Source organism: Anarhichas minor, unplaced genomic scaffold (assembly GCF_050575085.1).
Source record: "Anarhichas minor isolate MPS153535 unplaced genomic scaffold, ASM5057508v1 ptg000002l, whole genome shotgun sequence".
NCBI classification, from domain to species: domain Eukaryota; kingdom Metazoa; phylum Chordata; class Actinopteri; order Perciformes; family Anarhichadidae; genus Anarhichas; species Anarhichas minor.
The window spans coordinates 3984696-4004765 of record NW_027466448.1 but is presented as its reverse complement, the minus strand read 5'-3'; the positions used below and the strand labels follow the sequence as shown (position 1 = coordinate 4004765).

General features: G+C 43.2%; 1 protein-coding gene across 1 annotated transcript in view; it reads right to left on the bottom strand.

The window, feature by feature from the left end:
* lamc3 (laminin, gamma 3) overlaps positions 1-20070 on the bottom strand; it is a 92418-nt gene that overhangs the window by 8234 nt on the left and 64114 nt on the right. Inside the window, exons 12-19 of the mRNA XM_076098300.1 lie at positions 18008-18235; positions 6684-6872; positions 6131-6376; positions 4661-4814; positions 4411-4553; positions 4085-4263; positions 2088-2268; positions 728-972 (exon numbers count right to left, since the gene is read on the bottom strand). Coding sequence (XP_075954415.1) covers positions 728-972; positions 2088-2268; positions 4085-4263; positions 4411-4553; positions 4661-4814; positions 6131-6376; positions 6684-6872; positions 18008-18235 — 1565 coding nt within the window. The remainder of the gene's footprint in view (positions 1-727; positions 973-2087; positions 2269-4084; positions 4264-4410; positions 4554-4660; positions 4815-6130; positions 6377-6683; positions 6873-18007; positions 18236-20070) is intronic.

The window sequence follows — 20070 nt, the reverse complement described above, 5'->3', positions numbered from 1 at the left end:
CTCAAGTTTTGTCCTGATAAATGTAATGTGTATCCAGTCAAATGCTGAATTCTTCCACGAGTGACATTTTATTTGAGAAAATGCAAATAAAAATGGGAAAACCGAATCACCAATTGACACTCTTGCATTCTTTCTTCATTTTGGATGGCTGCTCTGCTTATTAATATGGAATTAAATTGCTGCCGCTTCAGGCTTACCCAAGTGACAAGGGCTACGGAGGTACAATGTGCCTGCGCGCACACAGACACACAATCTGAAATAGAGAGCTAAACACTGGCAAAACAAGCTCTCTCTCTCTCTCATCTCCCACAATCTGAATAACATGGCAGCAGTATCCATAATAGATTCCTGCAAAGCGTCTTGGTGAGATGGTGAGAAGTTGTTAATTTTAGCATCCATCAAACAGTCTTTGGATTTTCCTTTGGAAGCAGGAATTTGCCAGGCAGATGGAGGAGGGAGGAGGAGGTGTGGGTAAGAAATATTGTTTTGCCTTGGGGGAACTCTGTGATCTACACAGGAGCTCCATCAAAAGGAGTAAACTGCAGTATCCAGTAATAAGGACAACAAATCTATTGTGTTACAAACAATATCAGCCTGCTTGTGGACTGGGTGAACCCTTACATTATAGCTGCTCCTAACATTTTCTGCAATGACATACCTGGAATACATTCTAACTATGTGGACCATGAACCCAATGTTGAAGAAACAATATGGTTAATTCGCCTACCATGTTGTCCAGGTCCAGTGTTGCCTGCTTTAGCTGTTTGTGAGACGCTCTGACCGCGAACATAGTTTCAGTGAAGGTTTGACACACACTCCTGCTTCCTTCATCCTTCCTCCTCTCCTTCCCCTCTTCCTCCGTCATGCTGATGCTGCAGTTCAAAGTGGAAGTAATGCCATGTAGCTGGGCTAAGAGTGTGCCTGCGGAAGCTTCCAGCAAGGAAAATTGTTTTATGAAGGCCTCCCGAGCTTCTGAAAGAACAAAGAGAAAAAAGCAAATATAACCACATTAAATCCTTCATGGATTATTTCACCAAGAACATCATTCCTCCAATTCTTTGTAGCTAGAACGCAGTATTTTAACACATCGCTCATGTTCTGTGTGAATTCACACTTTCATCCTTTCTGTCTACCTGTTGGTGGTCAGAAAAAAACCCCCCAAACCACAGGGAATTCTGTCCACGTTTGTCACAGTCTCACTTTGTATTCAGTGGTATTTCTTGTGTTACTGGCTGCCTAGCCAGTCTGGAGCTGAGTACAATTCGTACAATATGTCTGGGTGTTTGTTGCTTCATTGTGTGACATGCTTTGCTTGTCTCTTTGACTTTGTGTCACATAAAATGAGAGATAACAAGTGTGTGTGAGCCCCAGTGTGATTTGTTTGGCTTCTGTGTGCCCGCACAGTGAGCCTGTCGCTCCCACATACTCATTAAATCATTATTGGGCCACCCAGTGTCATAAAGGCCTGGTAACTATATGTGTGTGTATGTGTGTGTAAGTATGTGGGTGTTGGGCGGGGGGGGATGTAAGACAACTATTATCGTGATTGCAACTATAATCATAATAAACCAGGGATTAGAGATGCATCGCCTGTCATATAAATAGGGATTAAGTTGGTCACACGGCGCCTTGTTCTATATTGTTATGATTTGTCTCCATTTGGCCTGTGCAGCTGAGCCTGTAAGCCCTTTCCCCTCCAAAGATAATGAGGATATATCAGCATTGTGTTCAGTAATTGGGAGAGGTTTGTATTGTTGCCTTCTTCCTGATTTAATCGCTTTGTTTTGTTATATCTGTAACAGTGTCACAACGAGGCGACACGGACAGCGCAACTGCCTGTTTTGCAGAACGTCGTGGGCGGTTTCATGTCAAATTTCTTAGCCATGCTCGCTGGTCCTGTATGTACTGATATGGCACATTATCATCTCACAGCCAAAATGTGACACAATACTCACAAAGGCACATAAAGCGAGCTTCACATTTCACAAAGCAAAGGCTGCCGAGCGTCTCTTGCGTGACCACACAGGAAACATAAAAAGGAGTGACAGGACAAGTGGAATCATCTTGGCCATTCTGGCTGCTGTTACCTTGAAAGGCCAGAAAATCCTCCAGAGCATTTGGTAGAGCATCCTCCCTCTGGTGCTCGTGCTCATAAAGCCTGGCCATGTGATACTTCAGCAGGTGGTGCTGCTTTCCAAATCTACCTCGGCAATCAAAGTGAGCCAGCAGCTTCTCCAACTCCTGCAGGCGAGTCCTCATCTTCTCTGCCTGTACAGTAATAGCACAGAGATTTATCACTGACGGCGTCAATGAGAATACAGATTTTGCGAGACCAAAACAAAGCAAAAAACAACAACACACAAACAACTACTCCAACAAAAATATATATCCATCCACATCTGTACTATATTCAGACACAAGGACTTTGATTCTTGGTACAGCATGACATTAAAATGTAGTATTTCAACAAAAGCAATGAATAAATGAATACGCAACAACAGGATAAGGATAGAACACGGTTTTCATATCCACGTCCACTCACACTGTTCTCTGCATAGCATGTGGCCAAAGAAAGCGCTTCAGAAGATAACTGGATTAGACTTCGTAGCGAATGGAAGTCCAGGTCTGAAAATTGAATGACGGTGCTGTGATTGGCACCAATTTGTTGACCCTGGAAGTTAAATGGTCCGGACCTATAAAAGGAGCCTGTAATCTCGCTGTGAACACATCTCTTTTTCAAACCACCATGTTGTATTTTTTTTTACATGTGTGTGGTTAAGAGGTGTCGGCTCTGGTAGCAGAAATAACTATGCTCCTCTGTCTTTGAATAAGTACCATGTAGCTAGTTCCCATTCTTTATTTGGCTGTTATCCGGTGCCTTCTTGATCATCGATCACATATTTCTGTCTTTTCCAACCTTCCTCTCTTTGCGATCTTGTTAGTCTTTTCCTTTCTGTGTGCAAAGCCAGATGAAAATGTGAGAAGAGATAGAAGGTGGGAGAGGCAGAGAAGGGGAGCCGGGGGAGACTGAGGAGTAATTGCAGGTGTTCAGAGCAGACAAGGCTTGGGTTGTTCACTGAATTGCTAATACTGTAGAAATCACAGTAGGTATTCACACAGGTACAAGTCGGTCCAGGGAGAACACACAGCCCCTTTAGCTGGAAAAAGAATGTGTTCAGAGGAAAGACAGAACATGTTGGTGGAATTGGATTGACTTCACGAGGCAAATCCAGTGACGCAGCACCTCAGCATACAGACGTGGGTTGCAACAAATCTAAAGGGACAGAAAGAAGCTGCCCAGGAGATCATTAGAGCAAATGTCTCTTTCTGTTTCACTGCACATCTACGGTTTACTTGCAATCTACAAATACAAAGGAGCCATATGGCTTTCATGAGGGTCTACAAAGGCAAGATGTGCAGGGGGGACCGGGCTATTTCAGGAACAAATTGCAGCTTATAATACAATAGTGAGAGCCACAGTGAGGAAAACAGTTCTATACATTTGTGCAGCAAACACGCATTAGTAAGTGTTGAGTAACAAGTTCGGCCATATCAACTTAAAGGAGCAATATATGACATTCAAAGCATTATTAAAGCAGCAAACATCTATTTGCTGAGTAAAGATAGAGTGGAGTATAGTGTATTGTATATATATATATATATGCAGTTTGTCAGTATAGTGGAATATGTGTGTTGTTATTTATGCTTTTCCTACCTTTTTTGATGTGCTTTTAGCACACGTTCGTGCACGTGAGCGTCTCTCATATGGCGGTAACAGCTGACGACGCCGTATCAGCTGACAGCATCGACGTGGAAACGTAGCACCCACCCAACCTTTTGGTTCCCCCTCAGGTTTACCCTGTTGGCTCCGTCAGCACGTTTGCCATAGTTTGTACTGTTAGCACTGTGAGCACTGCTAGCTATGATGCCATCGTGAGCGCCACTTAGAGGCAATCAAAATGCTCCCAATCTTGTGTCTTGCACCTTTAAATGGTTTATTAATATTTCAATGTTGTGTTCACATCTTGTTTGTGTTTGCTCAAAAAACCCACATAAAAACAATCACAAACAACCATAAACTCACCTGTGTCTTGACAAGGCCATAGCAAACTGGGCATTCCTCACACTGGTGTGTGGCCCTGTTGTGGAAGTAGTTCATCTCACATTTGTCACACTTATAACCCACGAAGCCCTGGCGGCAGTGGCAGGTACCGTTACCGTGACACTGCATTGAAATGGAGCCCATTGGGTCACAGTTGCAGGCTGGCAGAGGAAAGAGGACCACAAGGAAAGATGGGGGAGCAGAGGAAAACATTTGAAGAGTTAGAAATGTCTTCCTGTGTGATCTGTATTAAAGGATTAGAGGATGGCACATAGTGCAGTTGGGATGCCTGAAGTGAAGTCCTGTACCTCTGCAACCTCGTGACGAGAATCCAAAGAAGCCCACACGGCAAGAATCACACAGTCTCCCCTCCACTCCGGCACGACACACACACTGCCCTGTGATTGGATGACACGCGATGGACGATGAGCCAATTGGACTACACTTGCACCTAAGGAAGGCAGGGAAATGTCTTAATGATAGACTCAGTTTATAAACTCAGTTGTTATGTCGATTAACAAAAAAAAACACCAAGTTGTTCAAAGGTGATCTCAATACCTCTCACATCCTACACCTGGTTGGAGGTTGAAGAAGTTAACTTCACAATAACTGCAATCCCGTCCGGTCACATGACCGAGACACTGGCAATCTCCTGTCTGAGGGTGGCATTCATTTACATGCCCAAAGGTTCCGCTGGGATGGCAGCTGCACGCTAGAAGAAACAAATAAAACAATGAAAATGTTACGTTGTTAACTGCTAAAATGTTGGTAACTTTTTATTGATTTCATTCCGGAGTGCTTGAGGGAAAAATGGAAGAAAATGACAGACAGCACTACTCATGAGTTGTGAAGGGCAAAAGCTGCAAATGGGGTAAATAAATGTTTGAGAAGATAAAGGGAATCCTGGGGTGGGGAGAATTCTAAAGAAAAGAAAAGGTGTAATTGAGTGAAACACTGAAATAAAGCTACAAAGACAGAGAGAGGCCCAAAGAGTAATAGCTGTGATGTGTTCATCCTCTGATTTATTTTATACCTCAGTTCTACCTGTACGCCTCGGGTCAAACTTCTGTACAGAATAATGTCAAGGAGAGATGTGAGAGTCTCCTATACCGAATATGAACTCCTGATCCATGTGAATGCACCATTTTCTGCATTTCTTTAAAAGCTACACCCAAGGCCATGTAGTCTTTAATGGAATTAGTTGGCTATTACTTGACCCTAACTATCATGTGGTGACCGGAACAATCGGAGTGTCATGCAAGTCTTGAGAGAGGACTCGAGAATTTCTTAACATCTCCTCCAAACATCTTTTAAGATTTAGAAAAGGAAACACTCAGCTTTAAATAACAATATCATGGTATAATTTTTTTCGATAGAAGTTCATGTTGAATATTATTCAATTATATCAACTTCTCATCCCTCGCTGTAAAATCTTCATCGATGAATACGCAAAAAATGTCCTGGTGTCTTTAAGTTTCCACGCCACTTCATAGCTGTAATGTCACGTAATTATGCTTCATGAAAAGGTCTTTAACTCAGATTTAAAGGAATAATTCACTTATAAAATTTGTATATCAATTACTCTTCCCGTTGTTACCTTGAATTCTTAAAGAAAACTTTCTCGCATGCCTCCACAGTGAACTACTAATCAAAAAACGGAAAAAAAGTCTTGATGAATTAAAGTAGGTGGGGGCCGATTTTGTAAACAGATGTTTTGATGTAGTTTTTATAGTCATCATTTAGTTTTTGTTAGACGTGGCCCCCATACCTTTCCCATACCTTTCTCTGTTTTTTGATGGAGGCATGTGAGAAAAACTAAGTATTTGTTTAAGGTTAGAGCAGATAAACTTCCCCCCCCTCAGCAGGTGAATGTAAAAACAGCCTGCTAGTGTCGGACTCTGCACATCCATCATTCTGCACAGTGACGGTCAAACATCCAGGGGAAGTAAGAGTAAGCACATTTTCAGTGGAGGGCGACTTTAACATTGTCCTGCAGAAATACAATTTCTCTCTTTCCCCGTTACTCACACTTGCACTTCTGGCCAGCTGTCTGGTTCAGGGCATCGCCGTAAAAACCCCGCTGGCAGCGTTGGCACTGGTCGCCCTCTGTGTGTCTCAGGCATTTCAGACATCGCCCGGTCACGTGGTCACATATTCCCAAAGCGTTGAAGTCCACGTTGCCATTGCAGTCACATCTCATACACGGTCGAGCTTGGCCAGATTGTCCCAGGGGGTCACCGTAGTAGCCATCATCACACATCTGACAGCGCATCCCTACACAGGGGGAAAGGTGAAAGGAGGATTTAAATGGATGACTGAGCTTGAACACTGTTGGAGGGCATCCCCATGTCACCTCAGACTCTTTCATAATTCAAGTTAAAAATGTCTGAATTACAGATGGCATTGTGTAATGACAGGTCCTGCAAACCAGCTGCTTTAAAGCCAGTCTTTTCATCATCAAGCTGTCTGGTGGAGCTGCTGTCATAGCTTTGTTCTATTTGTTCTATAGCTTTGTGCCCATTATTTACTGTGTGGTGCCAGAATAAAAAATATTTTTTCCGTTGTTGGTGGTTCATCTCACCTGTCTGTCCTGTAGGGCAGTTGGTACAGACCACCTGTCCTGTCTTCGCAATTTCGGCACAGCTGGTTCGGTCCGGGCAAGGGCAAGGCTGACAATCACCGGGCGTGCCAATCAAAGCGCTGCCGTAGTAACCATCCAGGCAGCGCTCACAGGTCATCCCAGTGGTGAAGTCTGAGCACTCACACGCACCTGCAACAGAGAGGAATGTAAGGATTACACACTCCTACTACACACACACACACACACCTGCCTATGTGTGTTTGTTGTTTTTCACGCTTAAGGTTTGACACAAGTAGACCAGAGCCGGTGGTGTTTTCTCCATCGCCAGCAGAGTGCGCTGTGTCTCTGACCATAACTACAGCCAGTCCATGCAAACATTTTACTCCACAGCGCAATCCGGAAAAAACTAAAACAAAAAAACATTCCCCACAGCCCACCATGGAAAGCGGAAGACAACTAAAGTCCCCCCGACTATAATTGCTTTGGGAAATATAAGAGCCAAATGCAGTCCGAAAGACCTTCAAGAAGTAAAGCAATTCCCCCACCAAGTGGGAGAGATTACCAATTCTATGATGTCTTGAAAAACAAACTGTTGTTTCAAAAGCCTTGCAAAAACAACTCACAGCTTTAAACCACTTAAAGGGATTCGATCACGTGCAGCATGTGTCGATATACAGGTACATGCACCAAATCTCTGGTTAATTCTCCTCAGTTCATTGAGCAGATTGTCAGTCCTCATTATACCACATTTCAAAATCTAGCAAGGTACAGGCAGAGCTGAATAATAATACCATGACAAACAGGGAAAAGATCTACAACAGTGAAGAAACTGACATCGTGTCTGAGCACACTGTACGACTGTGAAATAGCAAAAGGACTCAGAGAAAAACAACCCTGTCTCCTGCTGCAGTTCAGTGGCTCTAATGTCACAGACCGAGATGATCGGACCCACATGAACCCTCAAAAGCTCCTCTGTGTTGATGAATTTGTGCAACGGCAACTTCTGAAATGAAACAGTGAAAGTGTGACATTAAATTCTAATTTAATAACTGACTGACTAAAGCTTAAAGAGGACCACAAAGTAATCAGTGTTTACATTCTCGGAAAACCACGAAGAAAAAAAAAGCGACTGCTCAGAAGATCACAATAAGCAGACATTCATTAAATATTTAATCAACATTTGTTGATTTGTTGGTTTAAAATGTAATGAAAAAGAACTGCTGTTTTTGCTGCAAGAAGATATTTAGCATTCCTGCTGCGCTGCATGGTGCTTAGTATTCACTGGGTGCCTGTGTATCAGAGAACTTACAATTATTTGGATCATTTTCAAAATTTCAAAGTTTCTGAAAGGACTTCAGCATGGGCTGATAACAACAATTGCGCTGATTTTCTAGAGAACACCAATAACATCTCGATGCATGGCAAATAATCCGCGGGCATGCGGTTTTACAGAGTCCTCATTAAAATTTCCCATCACTCCCTCACCGCCTACGGTGTGATTCAGTGAGCAGCTCTTTGCTGTGCATTTTCAAATGGGCTCACACCACTGAGCACGGGAGTAAAGCAAGTCTTGTTGCTAGTTATAGGATCACCGCAACCAATGTCTGCCATCACTAAATAAAGCCCCGTTAACTTCAGACCTGCAAGTCAAGTGTATGAGATAGAATAACGGCTGCGAAGCTAAACTGATCACACATTAGGGGGAACAATTATCCCCGTTGCCCGATGAAGTGTAAACGTCTGGGTAAAAATCATTAGTTTCTCGGAGAGGTGAGGTGAATAATACATGACTTCCAAGCATGTAATGCCAGTCATTTAAACAGAGTATTTAGTAATGATTGTTCTTAGCAGAAAGAAGTGAATCTTTCTTGAATTTCACAAGGCATTACAATGACACTGATGGTGTGCAGTGTCAATCCCCAATGAGCCGTAGTAAATTTAATGGCAGCAGAAATGTGCTGACTTTACTGAGTGTGAAGATGACTGAGCGTGATATGGGGCCGTAGAGCCACTGAGGGCCTCCTCGACACTATTATCATTCCATCGGCTTCTCGGAAAAGCTAACGGCATGCATCACAAACTGTCGCTGAATGGCAGTCTGGCTCCTCACATGGTATTTCTCATCGTCATGCTAATCATTATTACTTCAGAGTCATTTCATCAATGAATCAATGAGCGTTCATTCAGCCTTAATGATTTGGGATTTCTGCGAAGCTCCCCCTGTGGCGCCGCACATTTCGAACCCTTCGACAAATCCACACAATCCCGCTATCCTGCCCTCGCCCGGCCCTCTCGTACTCCGCCTGAAGCTTGTCTGTTGTGTGATGGCAAAGCAATATTTCTGTATGGAAGACAAGCAGTCTAGAGGTGTTTTTTTTTTTCTCAAAGAGCCTGATATACACATTGCACTCCACAGAGCTCCTTTCTACCAGTGCTCATTCTACCTGTACCTCGTCCCTGCACTCATTGTACTCTCTGAAGACATACACACACATCCAGGTCTAATGCACTTCATTAAGGAGGCCACTTGTGGAGGATAGGACTGAATACATCGCTGTATTACAGCCGCAGGGGCACGGAGAGGCACTAGAGAACGGATGAAAGACTGGCAGCTTTGCCGTCAAGCTTTTTCCACATTTCCCTCATTGAGTGTGTTTATACTTGTGCGTCATTCAGTGTCCCTCTCAAACAAAGTGCGACGAGTAGCTCTTCCAAAGATGGGGGTTATCGTTGTTTGCAGTAGCTTGTAACAGCTTTAACGCCAGATGGAGATAGAAAAGTGGGAAAGACAATCCAAAGAGAAATGGATTTTAAATAAGTATGCTTTTGTTTAGGAGAAGATAAGAGCGGGCCTCTCTTCTGTTATTACATCCTTGCCCCTAAAATCGAAATTTATTTACTGACCAAATTGAGTTTCGAAAAATCGTTGCATGTCCTTGTGCACCATCTTGGGAGGTCTCTCCGCAGGAGAAGGGCAATGTGTGGGGTCTTTGATGACGTGTGAGCCCAGAAATACAAAGAGAAACAAGTCGCAAGTTCAAAGCAACATATGGTTGCGTGAGTTATATGACTGTTAAAGCTACTTTTTGCTTTCAACAAAATAGTTCTAAACTAGAATAGTTTATTTCTTTCATGCTCTACATATACACAGCATGGATGTGAAGTCAAAAACATGAGCTTTTCAACACATATTTTCCGGGAGGCTTGTCTACTTAGCCCAGTGGAACATTAAAACGCTTCGGGCCAAGGAAATGTATTTACTAATGCATGTGAACTCCCTGTTTTAATGAAGGAGAGAAGGAAACACAACAGATAGAGAGAGGCAGTGAGAGGAAAAGTCGGTCTGCAGCTCTGAGGCCTCGAGGGTAAAAGTTGGGGTAAATCTGCTGCGGGACTGTTTGATGGGGATGTTGCTCTCTAATTTAACACAGATTTGCTGCCAGCGCCTGCTGCTGCAGATGTGGCTCGTCAGTGGGGTCTGAATTGGGGGGGGGGGGGGGGGGGGACTGCTGCAGAGGAGAGGAGGAAGTCAAAGGAAGGGAGGAGGGTTTGTGTATTCTGTCCACCCCCATACATAATGTGCACAATATGGACGACTGGGGATAAGTCTTTTGTCATACTGTGACTGTGGAAAATAAATGCATCAATTCCTGTTTTGTGTATAGCGGCTGTCATCCAAATTGTTATGTCCAAGGCCCTGGGGTATCAGGGACGCAAACTAACAGCAGGGGTTGTATTTCATGTTGTCTCGCTCTGGGTCCCCAAGTTGTTATAGAGGAGCTGGATATATACGATTTACTGTGTATTTTACTCTGATCAAATGTCAGTGTTTGAATATCTTGCACTTTTATTCAGCTGATTTAACAACTTTAAGAATTTCTCTGCCTTCCTCTTGCATTGAGTTTATATTTTTACTCTTTTTAGCCACGCTAGCAGTTGGATGAATCTTTGAATTTCTACTACAGACATTCATGGTCCCCAGATGATGAATCCTTTGGTGATCCCCTGACATTTCGTCCAGTGCCACCGGTGAAATTATCTCAACATCTACTGGATGGATGGGCACAAACAAACAGATGATGCATCTTTATGACTTTGATGATCAGCTGACCTTTCTTCTAGTGCCATCATGATGTTGGCATTTGTGATCCTGAGTGAACTCTTTCAACAACCACTGGATGGATTGCAATTGTCGTGGTTATGACTACCTTATAAATTCAATCTTGCACTACATTTTGTGGCACAAAATAAATAAAAGGACTTCAACAGGTTGATAATCAATTAATCAGTCTCAATATCTCAGTAGTAAGTTATGAGTTAATTGATCTTTAGTTCCCGCTTTAAAAGAATATGACAGACAACGACTTGCCGATAAATGTGTGGTTTATTTATAGTAAAATCATATGAAAGAATAAATGGATTAACAAATGAATAAAGAAACTTTGTTTCAAATCGCAAATGCGAGTGATTTGGGATAGTGAAGGAAGGATGTGATGTCCTATAAGATATACCGTCGCTACTCTAACATGTAAATATTAATAATTCAGAGCGCTATCTGACACCAAATCTTGATCATATCAGAAGATGTAAGTTTCCTACTTTGTGCAGCGTAGTTCCAAAAGACCTTGCAGTGGGCTCAGCCGTTTAGTTTCTGCTCCAGTTGAGGTAGACTCAAGGCTCTCCAACGGGTGGTGATTCCCGTTAGGAAGCGGTGGTCCTCTGTGGCTTCAGATGCCCACACAGTGGGACTGGAAGACGTCTTTGAAGATGATACACTGCTGTGTGCAAAGTGGTTATGGGAGGCAGGCTCACGATATGGCCTTATTTCAGGTTCTTGATCTGTGGCAGATGATTGTCGATGAGCCGGGGGTCAGATAATGCTCTGAATACTTGTTTAACTAAGATGACTCGTTTAGATAGACCTAAAATAATCTCGTTTGGTTGGACGACACTACTCAAAGGTAATATCACACGAGGTTCACGGGCTTAAACAGGATTAAAATACGATACTTAAGGTGAGTAAGAAGTTACGAAGGGAAAATAAACTCAGACATTATCTGCGAAGAACGAATGAAGAAAGGTGAGGCGATATTCTACGACCGAACAGTGATGTAACTCTCAGCCACTATTCAAACTTCTTTGTCTTTTAATATTGACGTACTTTATGAAACTATTTAACTTACTATCTTACGTGAGTAAGTCACATACTTTCCCCCACTATGGACCAAGCATCAATGTATATACAGTATATGGAAATGACATTCAGATAACACATGGATAATACACAATACAAACAGCAATAATACGATGGCAAAGTATATGTTCTTCCATGTAACATAAGGTTATTATCACTAACTTTAACGATTGATCAAACCACAGTTTGATCAATCGTTAAATCGCCTATTACTCACAGACTCAGGAAACAGACCTACTCCTTTGGAATCATCTGTTGAATACTTTTAGCGAGTATATTGAATAACTTAAAGACTTCTCTAATTCCGTCCTACTGAAGAATATTGGACACCAACTAGAGTCCGTTCCTGTTTGCAGCTCCAAGGTTTAAGACTTGTTCTGGTCAGGGTCTTCTTGACATTTGTTGAAGAGAATGAGAGGGTGGTGGGAAGAGAGAGAGAGAGAGAGAGGTTATGTGTGCGTGTAAAGAAATACCTCGGTTAATCAATAGGTGTCTTCACATCCTGTCTTGAGATCTTTTTCTGACCGCCAAAGTTGTCGCCTTTACTGGCTGCAGAGAAAGAGCGCCAAGCCGGTCTGTGTGAAGAGTCTCTGAGGAAGTTTATTCAGAAACTCCCCCGCTGTGATGAATGGCCAGTTCAGAGACAATGGAATGTCTCTGAAGCACTTACCCATGGTGGCGGGCTGACCCTCAAGGGTTTAATCCAGTCGGGTTTATCTAATCTCGCTACACCATGAAATGGAACATTTTTTAAACCCACATAACGAATTCTAACGACGATTTTCATATTCTATCACCTGCCACAACAAGGTGGAAGAGCTTTATGTTTTTCTGTAGCTTTCTCTGTAAGACACAGTGTGTAGTTGTTCTTTTCTAGCGGGTTTCTTTTCATACCTGCTGTTTTTAGGCAGGGGAAAACTTCCTCATTTTCATTCATTTCGGTGATGCACCAGTTTGGTTGTGCTAAGTCTTCCTTGTCTAAACTAATTTCATCAAGGGAAAGGTTGAAACCTTTTCAAATCAGCAGTCTCTGACAGTGTGACTGGGAACCAAGGCAGGCAGACAGAGTGTGCACATTGTTTATCTTTCTGTTTATTTTGGTGTAAAATAAATACGCTGGTTGTGAGGAGATAAGTAAAGCGTGCTGAATAGGATCAGCAGGAGAAATTACATGGTGAGATTCATTCTAACTGACTACATCTGTCTTTCTTGCTCTTTCTCACTTCTTTTCCCCCTCGCTGTCGCTCCTCATATCCCATCACGCTGATACAGACCGGGCATCTTAGGGCTTAGCCTGCAACAAATGCAGCCCACCAGAGAGATTAGGGAGCAGAATAAGCCAGTGCTAGAGCCGGCTTCACTCTCTATCAGTTTGTCTGCCTCAACTTTCTCCCATACATTTTTTTCTAACTAATGACCTTAGAGAGCTGAAGATGGCATTTAGGCAGGCATTTGGGGAAATGCACGCCCTGGCTTACTCTGTCTCATTCTGAAGCAGCCCTTTGTTGGTAAACACTGAGTCACAGTATCCTCCATTTGTAAAGCTCGCATTCTACTGGTCATTTCTTCATCTGTACCCTAACAGATGCAATGAGACAGGTACTCTAGGTGATGGCCTTTATTAGGACCACCTCTATGTATTTCACTGCTGGAGCCCCTGGTGGTCCGTTCCCCTTCACAGACCAAGAACTAAGCAAAAGCTGCTGTTCCCCGACCTCCTCCACCACACTGCAGTGGGCGTGACATTTAGCTATGCAAAACCAGTGTGCATTATTCAAAAATTTGGCCCCGCACAAATGTCATGGTGAGAAACAAGCATATGCTGTTATGAAACAGAACAAATAACCTTATTTACTCTGGGGTTGGTAGAGCAGATGCACATGCTGCATTCAGGTACTTGCGGGCTAACTCTAGCTGGCCTTCTTAATAGGCACAAGATTATCGCTAGATCCAAAGTAAGTGTCGAAAACGTGGTTTAACTGGGAGTCTATGCATTGGGCAAATGATCACACAGCAGTCAGTCTCTGGATGTAGGTAGCGACCCAAAGAAAGATCATTTAGATCCACATCAATCCACGTCAAACCTTTCATGCACACTACGAGGTGTCGTTTAAAAAGTGAAGAGGAAATCAATCACATGATTCCCTCGGTTTGGCTCACTGATTGTGTGTAGGTTTCTTAAAAACATATTAGATATTAGATTTGCTAATTGGCACTAAACACAAAGTACACCTGAGGCTGATGTAGATGTCATGTCAAGCTGGTGTGCACTAATTGCAATCCATCCAATGTGGTTGTTGGGGTATTTAAGTCTGGACCAAAGTGGTGGGTCAACCGACAGCCTGACTTTGCATTCCCTGAAGCCCCGTGGTTAACAACAAACGGTCCAAATCAAAGCACCAGAAGCCGAGATATCTTGACTTTTAGCTCCAAAAAAACACTGGATCACACGCTTACCATAATGCAACTAGAGAGCATCTTTTCATCAGACCCTCCCAGCTTGCTAAACACCCACATCTTTCAAACTCCATTCCCCCAGTTTGTAACACAGACTTTCTGTTAAAAATGTGTTCTCTCTTGAGCTTGAGTAAATGCCTCAGACTTCAGAAAGTTGCCTCAAGATCCACACAAGACATTATACAACTATTTTCACAGACTAGCAGTACCCCTTGTGGCTAGTAATTTGACTTTGCCCCCCTAATTACTTGGCAGCTTTTCATTTTATATTCATGTTTGGCATCTCTCTTGAGAAAAAGAAAGCATCTTCAGATGCCATTGTTCTTTAAAGATGTAAGTTGGCTCACAATGGAGGACTTACACGTCTATTAGGAAGCAGGGCTAAGAGAGGAGCTCGAATACAGTACCCTATTGCTCAATACCCAGCAGAGACTAGAGAGTGTCGAGAGCATAAGGTGTTTCATTTGTTTAGGTGATTAATGAGCGCTCCCCTAGTGGGCTGCAGTGAAAATTGAGTGTCTCCATTTTATCAATGCATTACAATCATCTCGTTCCTTCCTCAACTCTCTACCTTATAAATCATGGCCTCTGCCCAATTTTATGGATGGTGTGTATGCAATTTACACGGTGTACACACTGCAAAGACGCATGTCCAGGCCAGTGGTACACCGAAATGAACGTACGTCCACAACTGTGGGAACACATGCACTAGACACACTTTTTGTTGTATCTGAAGGACATATGTTTGCCTTCATCAGCGCCCCAGCACAAGTGCTCGGCAGAAACCGCAATTTGCTCGTTCTACCACAAATATTAACATTTCCAATCTGTTGTGTTGCACTACAGCAAATAGAACCGACACGACTCAGAGACTGTTAATAAATCATGATTATGAAGCACCATTGGCTGCAGCTTCCCTCGGCAGCCAGTGAATAAACTCCATCCCAATGCTGTCTGTGGGCACATCCTGCATGATGATGCAAGTCGTTAGGTAATTATACAGCAATTAAGATTCGGATAGGAGAAACAGCAGGTTGGTCCGCCCTCCTGGTGACAAATGATGAACAGGGTGTCTCTAATCAACTCACTTTGATAGTTCCTCTTGACCTGAACTTTCAGATTTATGGAGAGCGTCTTTTTTCTTTTTTTATTGAAGACAAGCCAGCCGGCTGTCAGAACATGACATGCCATTGGAAAAAAGACTGGCTAATTTTAACTTGCTTCCTTCCCTGATAGTCAGCTAATGCTATTCAAACCAAGAAGAACGCCAAAGAACACAACAAGCACAGGAATTTTCAATCCATGACTCAGAGGACACATCGTGTTCCATATTTAACACTCAAAATATTTCAAAAGCATCCTTTAAAGCGATTGTGTGTTTGTGGGTGTATAAAAAAAAAATCTTCACAGCCTGCGGGGACTTGTCAGGTGTGAACTCCGTTAAGATGCTAAATGCAGCTAAGCTCAACCTGCAGTTGAACGGGTTCATTAATAAATAATGGGGGGGTTTCTTTCAAACAACTCAGAATACAAGGACATTTGTGTTTAGACCACAATCTCTCCTATCTTCTGACACTTTCAATATTTTTAAAGAACAGGAAAAACCACACCATTTCTCACATCTGCTCTTGGATTCGGGTTGAAGTTATTGTTGGCACTGAGTCCTGCTCTACATTAAAGCACTTACAAATTACACAGCGTGTGCAGGAACAGACTGTTGGATACTGTATTAAAACAAAGGAAATGTGTCTGTGAAAGACACATTTCTCAAGGAAACTTGAGAGGAGACTGCACAAAAGGGAGTCAAGGACACTAAAAACAAAGTCAAGGTGACTGGAGAATCCAGGTGCAATCCTAGATGAGAGGAAGAAGGAAAGCCAGAGAGCGGCTGACTAGGGAGTCTGGGGAACAAGAAGAGGCAGATAACAAGTGTGTGTGTGTGTGTGTGTGTGTGTGTGTGAGAGAGCGAGACATCCAGATTGAGAAGAGACATAAGACACACAGGAAATCTGCAAGCAAATTAGACATCATTAGCCAAGAGGTGGCAAACAAGTCTAATTAGGGGGGAAGCAGGCAGGCAGCGATACCAGACTTGCTTCCGGACCTCAGATGCACACACACTCATACAAACACACACACACACACACACCCACACACACAGTCACAAAGCACACTCAGCCAAAGCTTCAGGCATCTCCTAACTAGGTCAGATCTCTGATACTTTAAGTCTGAGGGTAGGAGGCAAAGATAGAGAGGAAGAGAGAGATTGAGGAAAGATAAAAGATGGAGGGTGGGACCTTGGATGGGAGAGTTGTCTGTTCTTGGTGAGAAGGAGAGACATATATAAAGCTGGGAGAGTGAGATAGTGTGGAAAAATAACTGCATAGAGGTTGACTTGTTTACACACCCAACAGCTGCTGTTTTACTTCTGTCATTTACGGGATGCTGCGTTTAGGATATGAATCTGAAAGAATACTGCAGCGGCTGTTATTATCCCCCATAAAGATGTCTGCTGCATTAAATACACTCGCCTACAGTAGTTTAGCTGTTATTATAAAGATTTCTTGTGTGAAATGCAGGTATTGCTGTATTAGCACAGCGATCCAGTTCTCAGCTTGAGTGATAGCTTGCCAATACACCTGAGGGATGACTGAGTTACATTCCCTTGAAGCGATGATGACTGAATGTCAGCTCTGGGAAGACACAGAAAAATGCTTCAGTCGAACAGCCTGCGTCTCTTTCTGTTCCCTCTCTGCTCTCTGAGAGGCACAGTGACAGAAAATATTGTCTCAACAACTTCTGATGATCCCTCATCTCATAAAACGCTGGCTGAATGCTTCGGAAGAAGGGCATCGTTGCCTAACTAGCAACTTGGATCGGTTTAATATTTTACAACACTGTTTAACAATGAGCAAAGCTTGTTGTCATGGCCAATACTATGAGTGCTAACAGTTTTGAGCACTGACTTGTGAAATGGTGGACTTTTAAATGACTTTACTAGAACATTTCTGTCTTACAAGTATGATTAAATTGCCTCGCACAACGAATACAATCACAATGATAATTTTAGGGGAGTGGCTTTGGAGGGAGGCCTGAAGGGACGGGCTGTAAGTGTGTCGCCAACTTGGCGACTTTCCCGCTAGATTTAGCAACTTTTGAAGTTAGTGCTGCTAGCTACTTTCATCTGAAGGGACTTGGCAACACTGGGCTGGGTTTCACAGTTGGAAACTTTCAAAATCTAGCTTACTTACCCAGCGTTAAAAGGGAGTGATTTTGGCACAGCACGTGTCTTTCAAACTTAACTTTTCGGTAAGTATTTGTACCCTCAAATTCAAGCTGGTATACTTAAGTAATATCACTTGTTACTGTTATTTTCTAAAACCTCGCAAACCTACTCAAAAGCCATAGAAAACAATTTATAGCTGTTTTTACGGGCTGTGGAGCACATTGACTTTGGCATGTAAAACTTGTGGACTTCTCCTTTAAATATAAAAAGTTGTGCACTTAAATTTTCCGACTTTTTTTTAAAGGCTTTTCTACATGTACAGGTATCAATGAAATAGAAACATTGTCGATTGGTTGTCAGGGAAGTGGCACCAAAGTCATTATGCACACAGATATTTCAACACAGTTGTGTACATAACAAATATACAGTTCATGTTTCACTTATCACCTGTCTCTGGATGACAGGTTCCATGCTGGTGGCAGTTGCATGGCACACATGTCGAGAGAGGTCCTCTGGCAGAGTCTTCCCGGGTGAATCCCGGGGCACACCGCTCGCAGAACTGGCCTGCAAACCCCGGGGGACAGGAACAAGATTCCACCCATGGGGCGGGAGGGTTGGCCGGACCAGAGGAGATGAGAGCTGAGGTCAGGGTTACCCCCGCAAGCTGCGATGTGTCTGGAGAGGAAGGAGGAGAAAAGACGGGAAGATCGCTTTGACGTAAAACTGATGCTAGCAAAGGTCAGTATTAAACTGACCAATTGTTGCCTCAGTGGGCTTTTTAAGTGTTTGGGGCATCTGCTTTTCTCTGGAATCAGGGGTATGTGTAGATACATATGTGTGTGTGTGTCTGTCCGTGTTTGTGGGTCTCTGTATCTCGTTAAGCAGTAGGTTATTAGCATTTGTTGCAGTGCTGTCCCTCCCTCCCTGTCTCATTACAGGTTCTGGCCTGTGTTTACAGTTAACAGTCTGACACCCACACACACACCACACACACACACACACACACACACACACACACACACACACACACACACACACACACACACACACACACACACACACACACACACACACACACACACACACACACACACACACACACACACACACACACACACAATAACAGATTCATTCTCCCACACTAAATGCCACACTTAATGCTCACTTGCACACACACACAAGCGCACACATACGCCCACACACGTACACTCGTCACCCAGGGAATCTTTGATATAGCAAATGAATAAATCACTGCAGCACAGCAAGACAAGAAGAAAAGGAGACAGGAGACTCGGTGGAGGTATGTCAGATGTGCAGTTCCTGTGGGGTTTCAAGATCCCTCTCTCCTCTCATGAATAGTGATGGCGGCAGGCCATCCTGAACCGAATCCCTTCCACCCTACACTCTCTCAACCACAGCCACAGAACACAAAATTACTTTTGTTCCTGGGCCAACGCTGTGTCTGCTGTCACTGAAGACACACAAGAAGGATGGAAGGGTGGATGGATCGAATGCTCTGCACGATATGTAGCTTTGTCCGATAAGGAATTAACCATGTGTGAATGGGTGGCTGCATAATGAGGGAAATCTGTGCGGAAGATCCAGAGGAGAGGACGGACCTTGACTTCTAAGAAGTCATGATCCAGCCAATCCTTCAGTGATGATGAAACCCAGTTCATTTGCACCTCTGAGGGATAATCAGTAGGCAAGCCTGTCCTCTTCCCTCTCCATGACTCGCCTTATCCTCTACCCTTTACTCCCCTCTACCTCCTGAATTCTATTAGCTCATTCAACGGGGGAAAATGTGCAATTAAAACAATATTCAGACACTGAACCCTATATCACAGTTAATTAAAATGATTTAATTTGAAGTCATGCTGTGCAAGTTCGAGCCATCAATCCTTTCTACAAGAAACCCTGTCGGACAAGTCAAGATTGTAATTCCCTTGAATCTCTAATGGCTCGCTGCAGCCCTGTGGACTATGACAGTTTAGCTTTCTTTTGGTAACTGTATATTACGCTATTTATTATAAACTTCCAATAAGGCTATGCTCTCTTTTCAAAACTCTGTATGTGGCGGAAAAAATGAAAGGTCTTTCCTGTCAAAGCCCACCTTTATAGTCTCAAAGACAATACTCTCATTAAAATAATGCAGTTCTGTTCGAGGAGACTCTCTCTCTCTCTGTGATGCAGAGGAATTTAAAGAATAAGGAGAGCGTGAGAGGAGAAAGATGAGAGGACAGCTTTATGAGAATTTGGAATGAAAGTTTGCTGCGCAGCCTGCAGCGATAAGGCACTTCCAACACAGTGTTTGAGACCTAACACAAATCATTAACAGAGCTTCTCCCCTGTGATGTGCAGTAGATGCAGTGTAAACTGTGTGTATGACTTTGTTTGCACGTTCATGTGGGTGGGTGGTTACGGGAAACAATTTGGTGGAATATGCATGACTGGGCTTCAGACTTCTGTGCCAGTCTTTTTGCAAGTGGAACACCACAAGAGTGTCACAA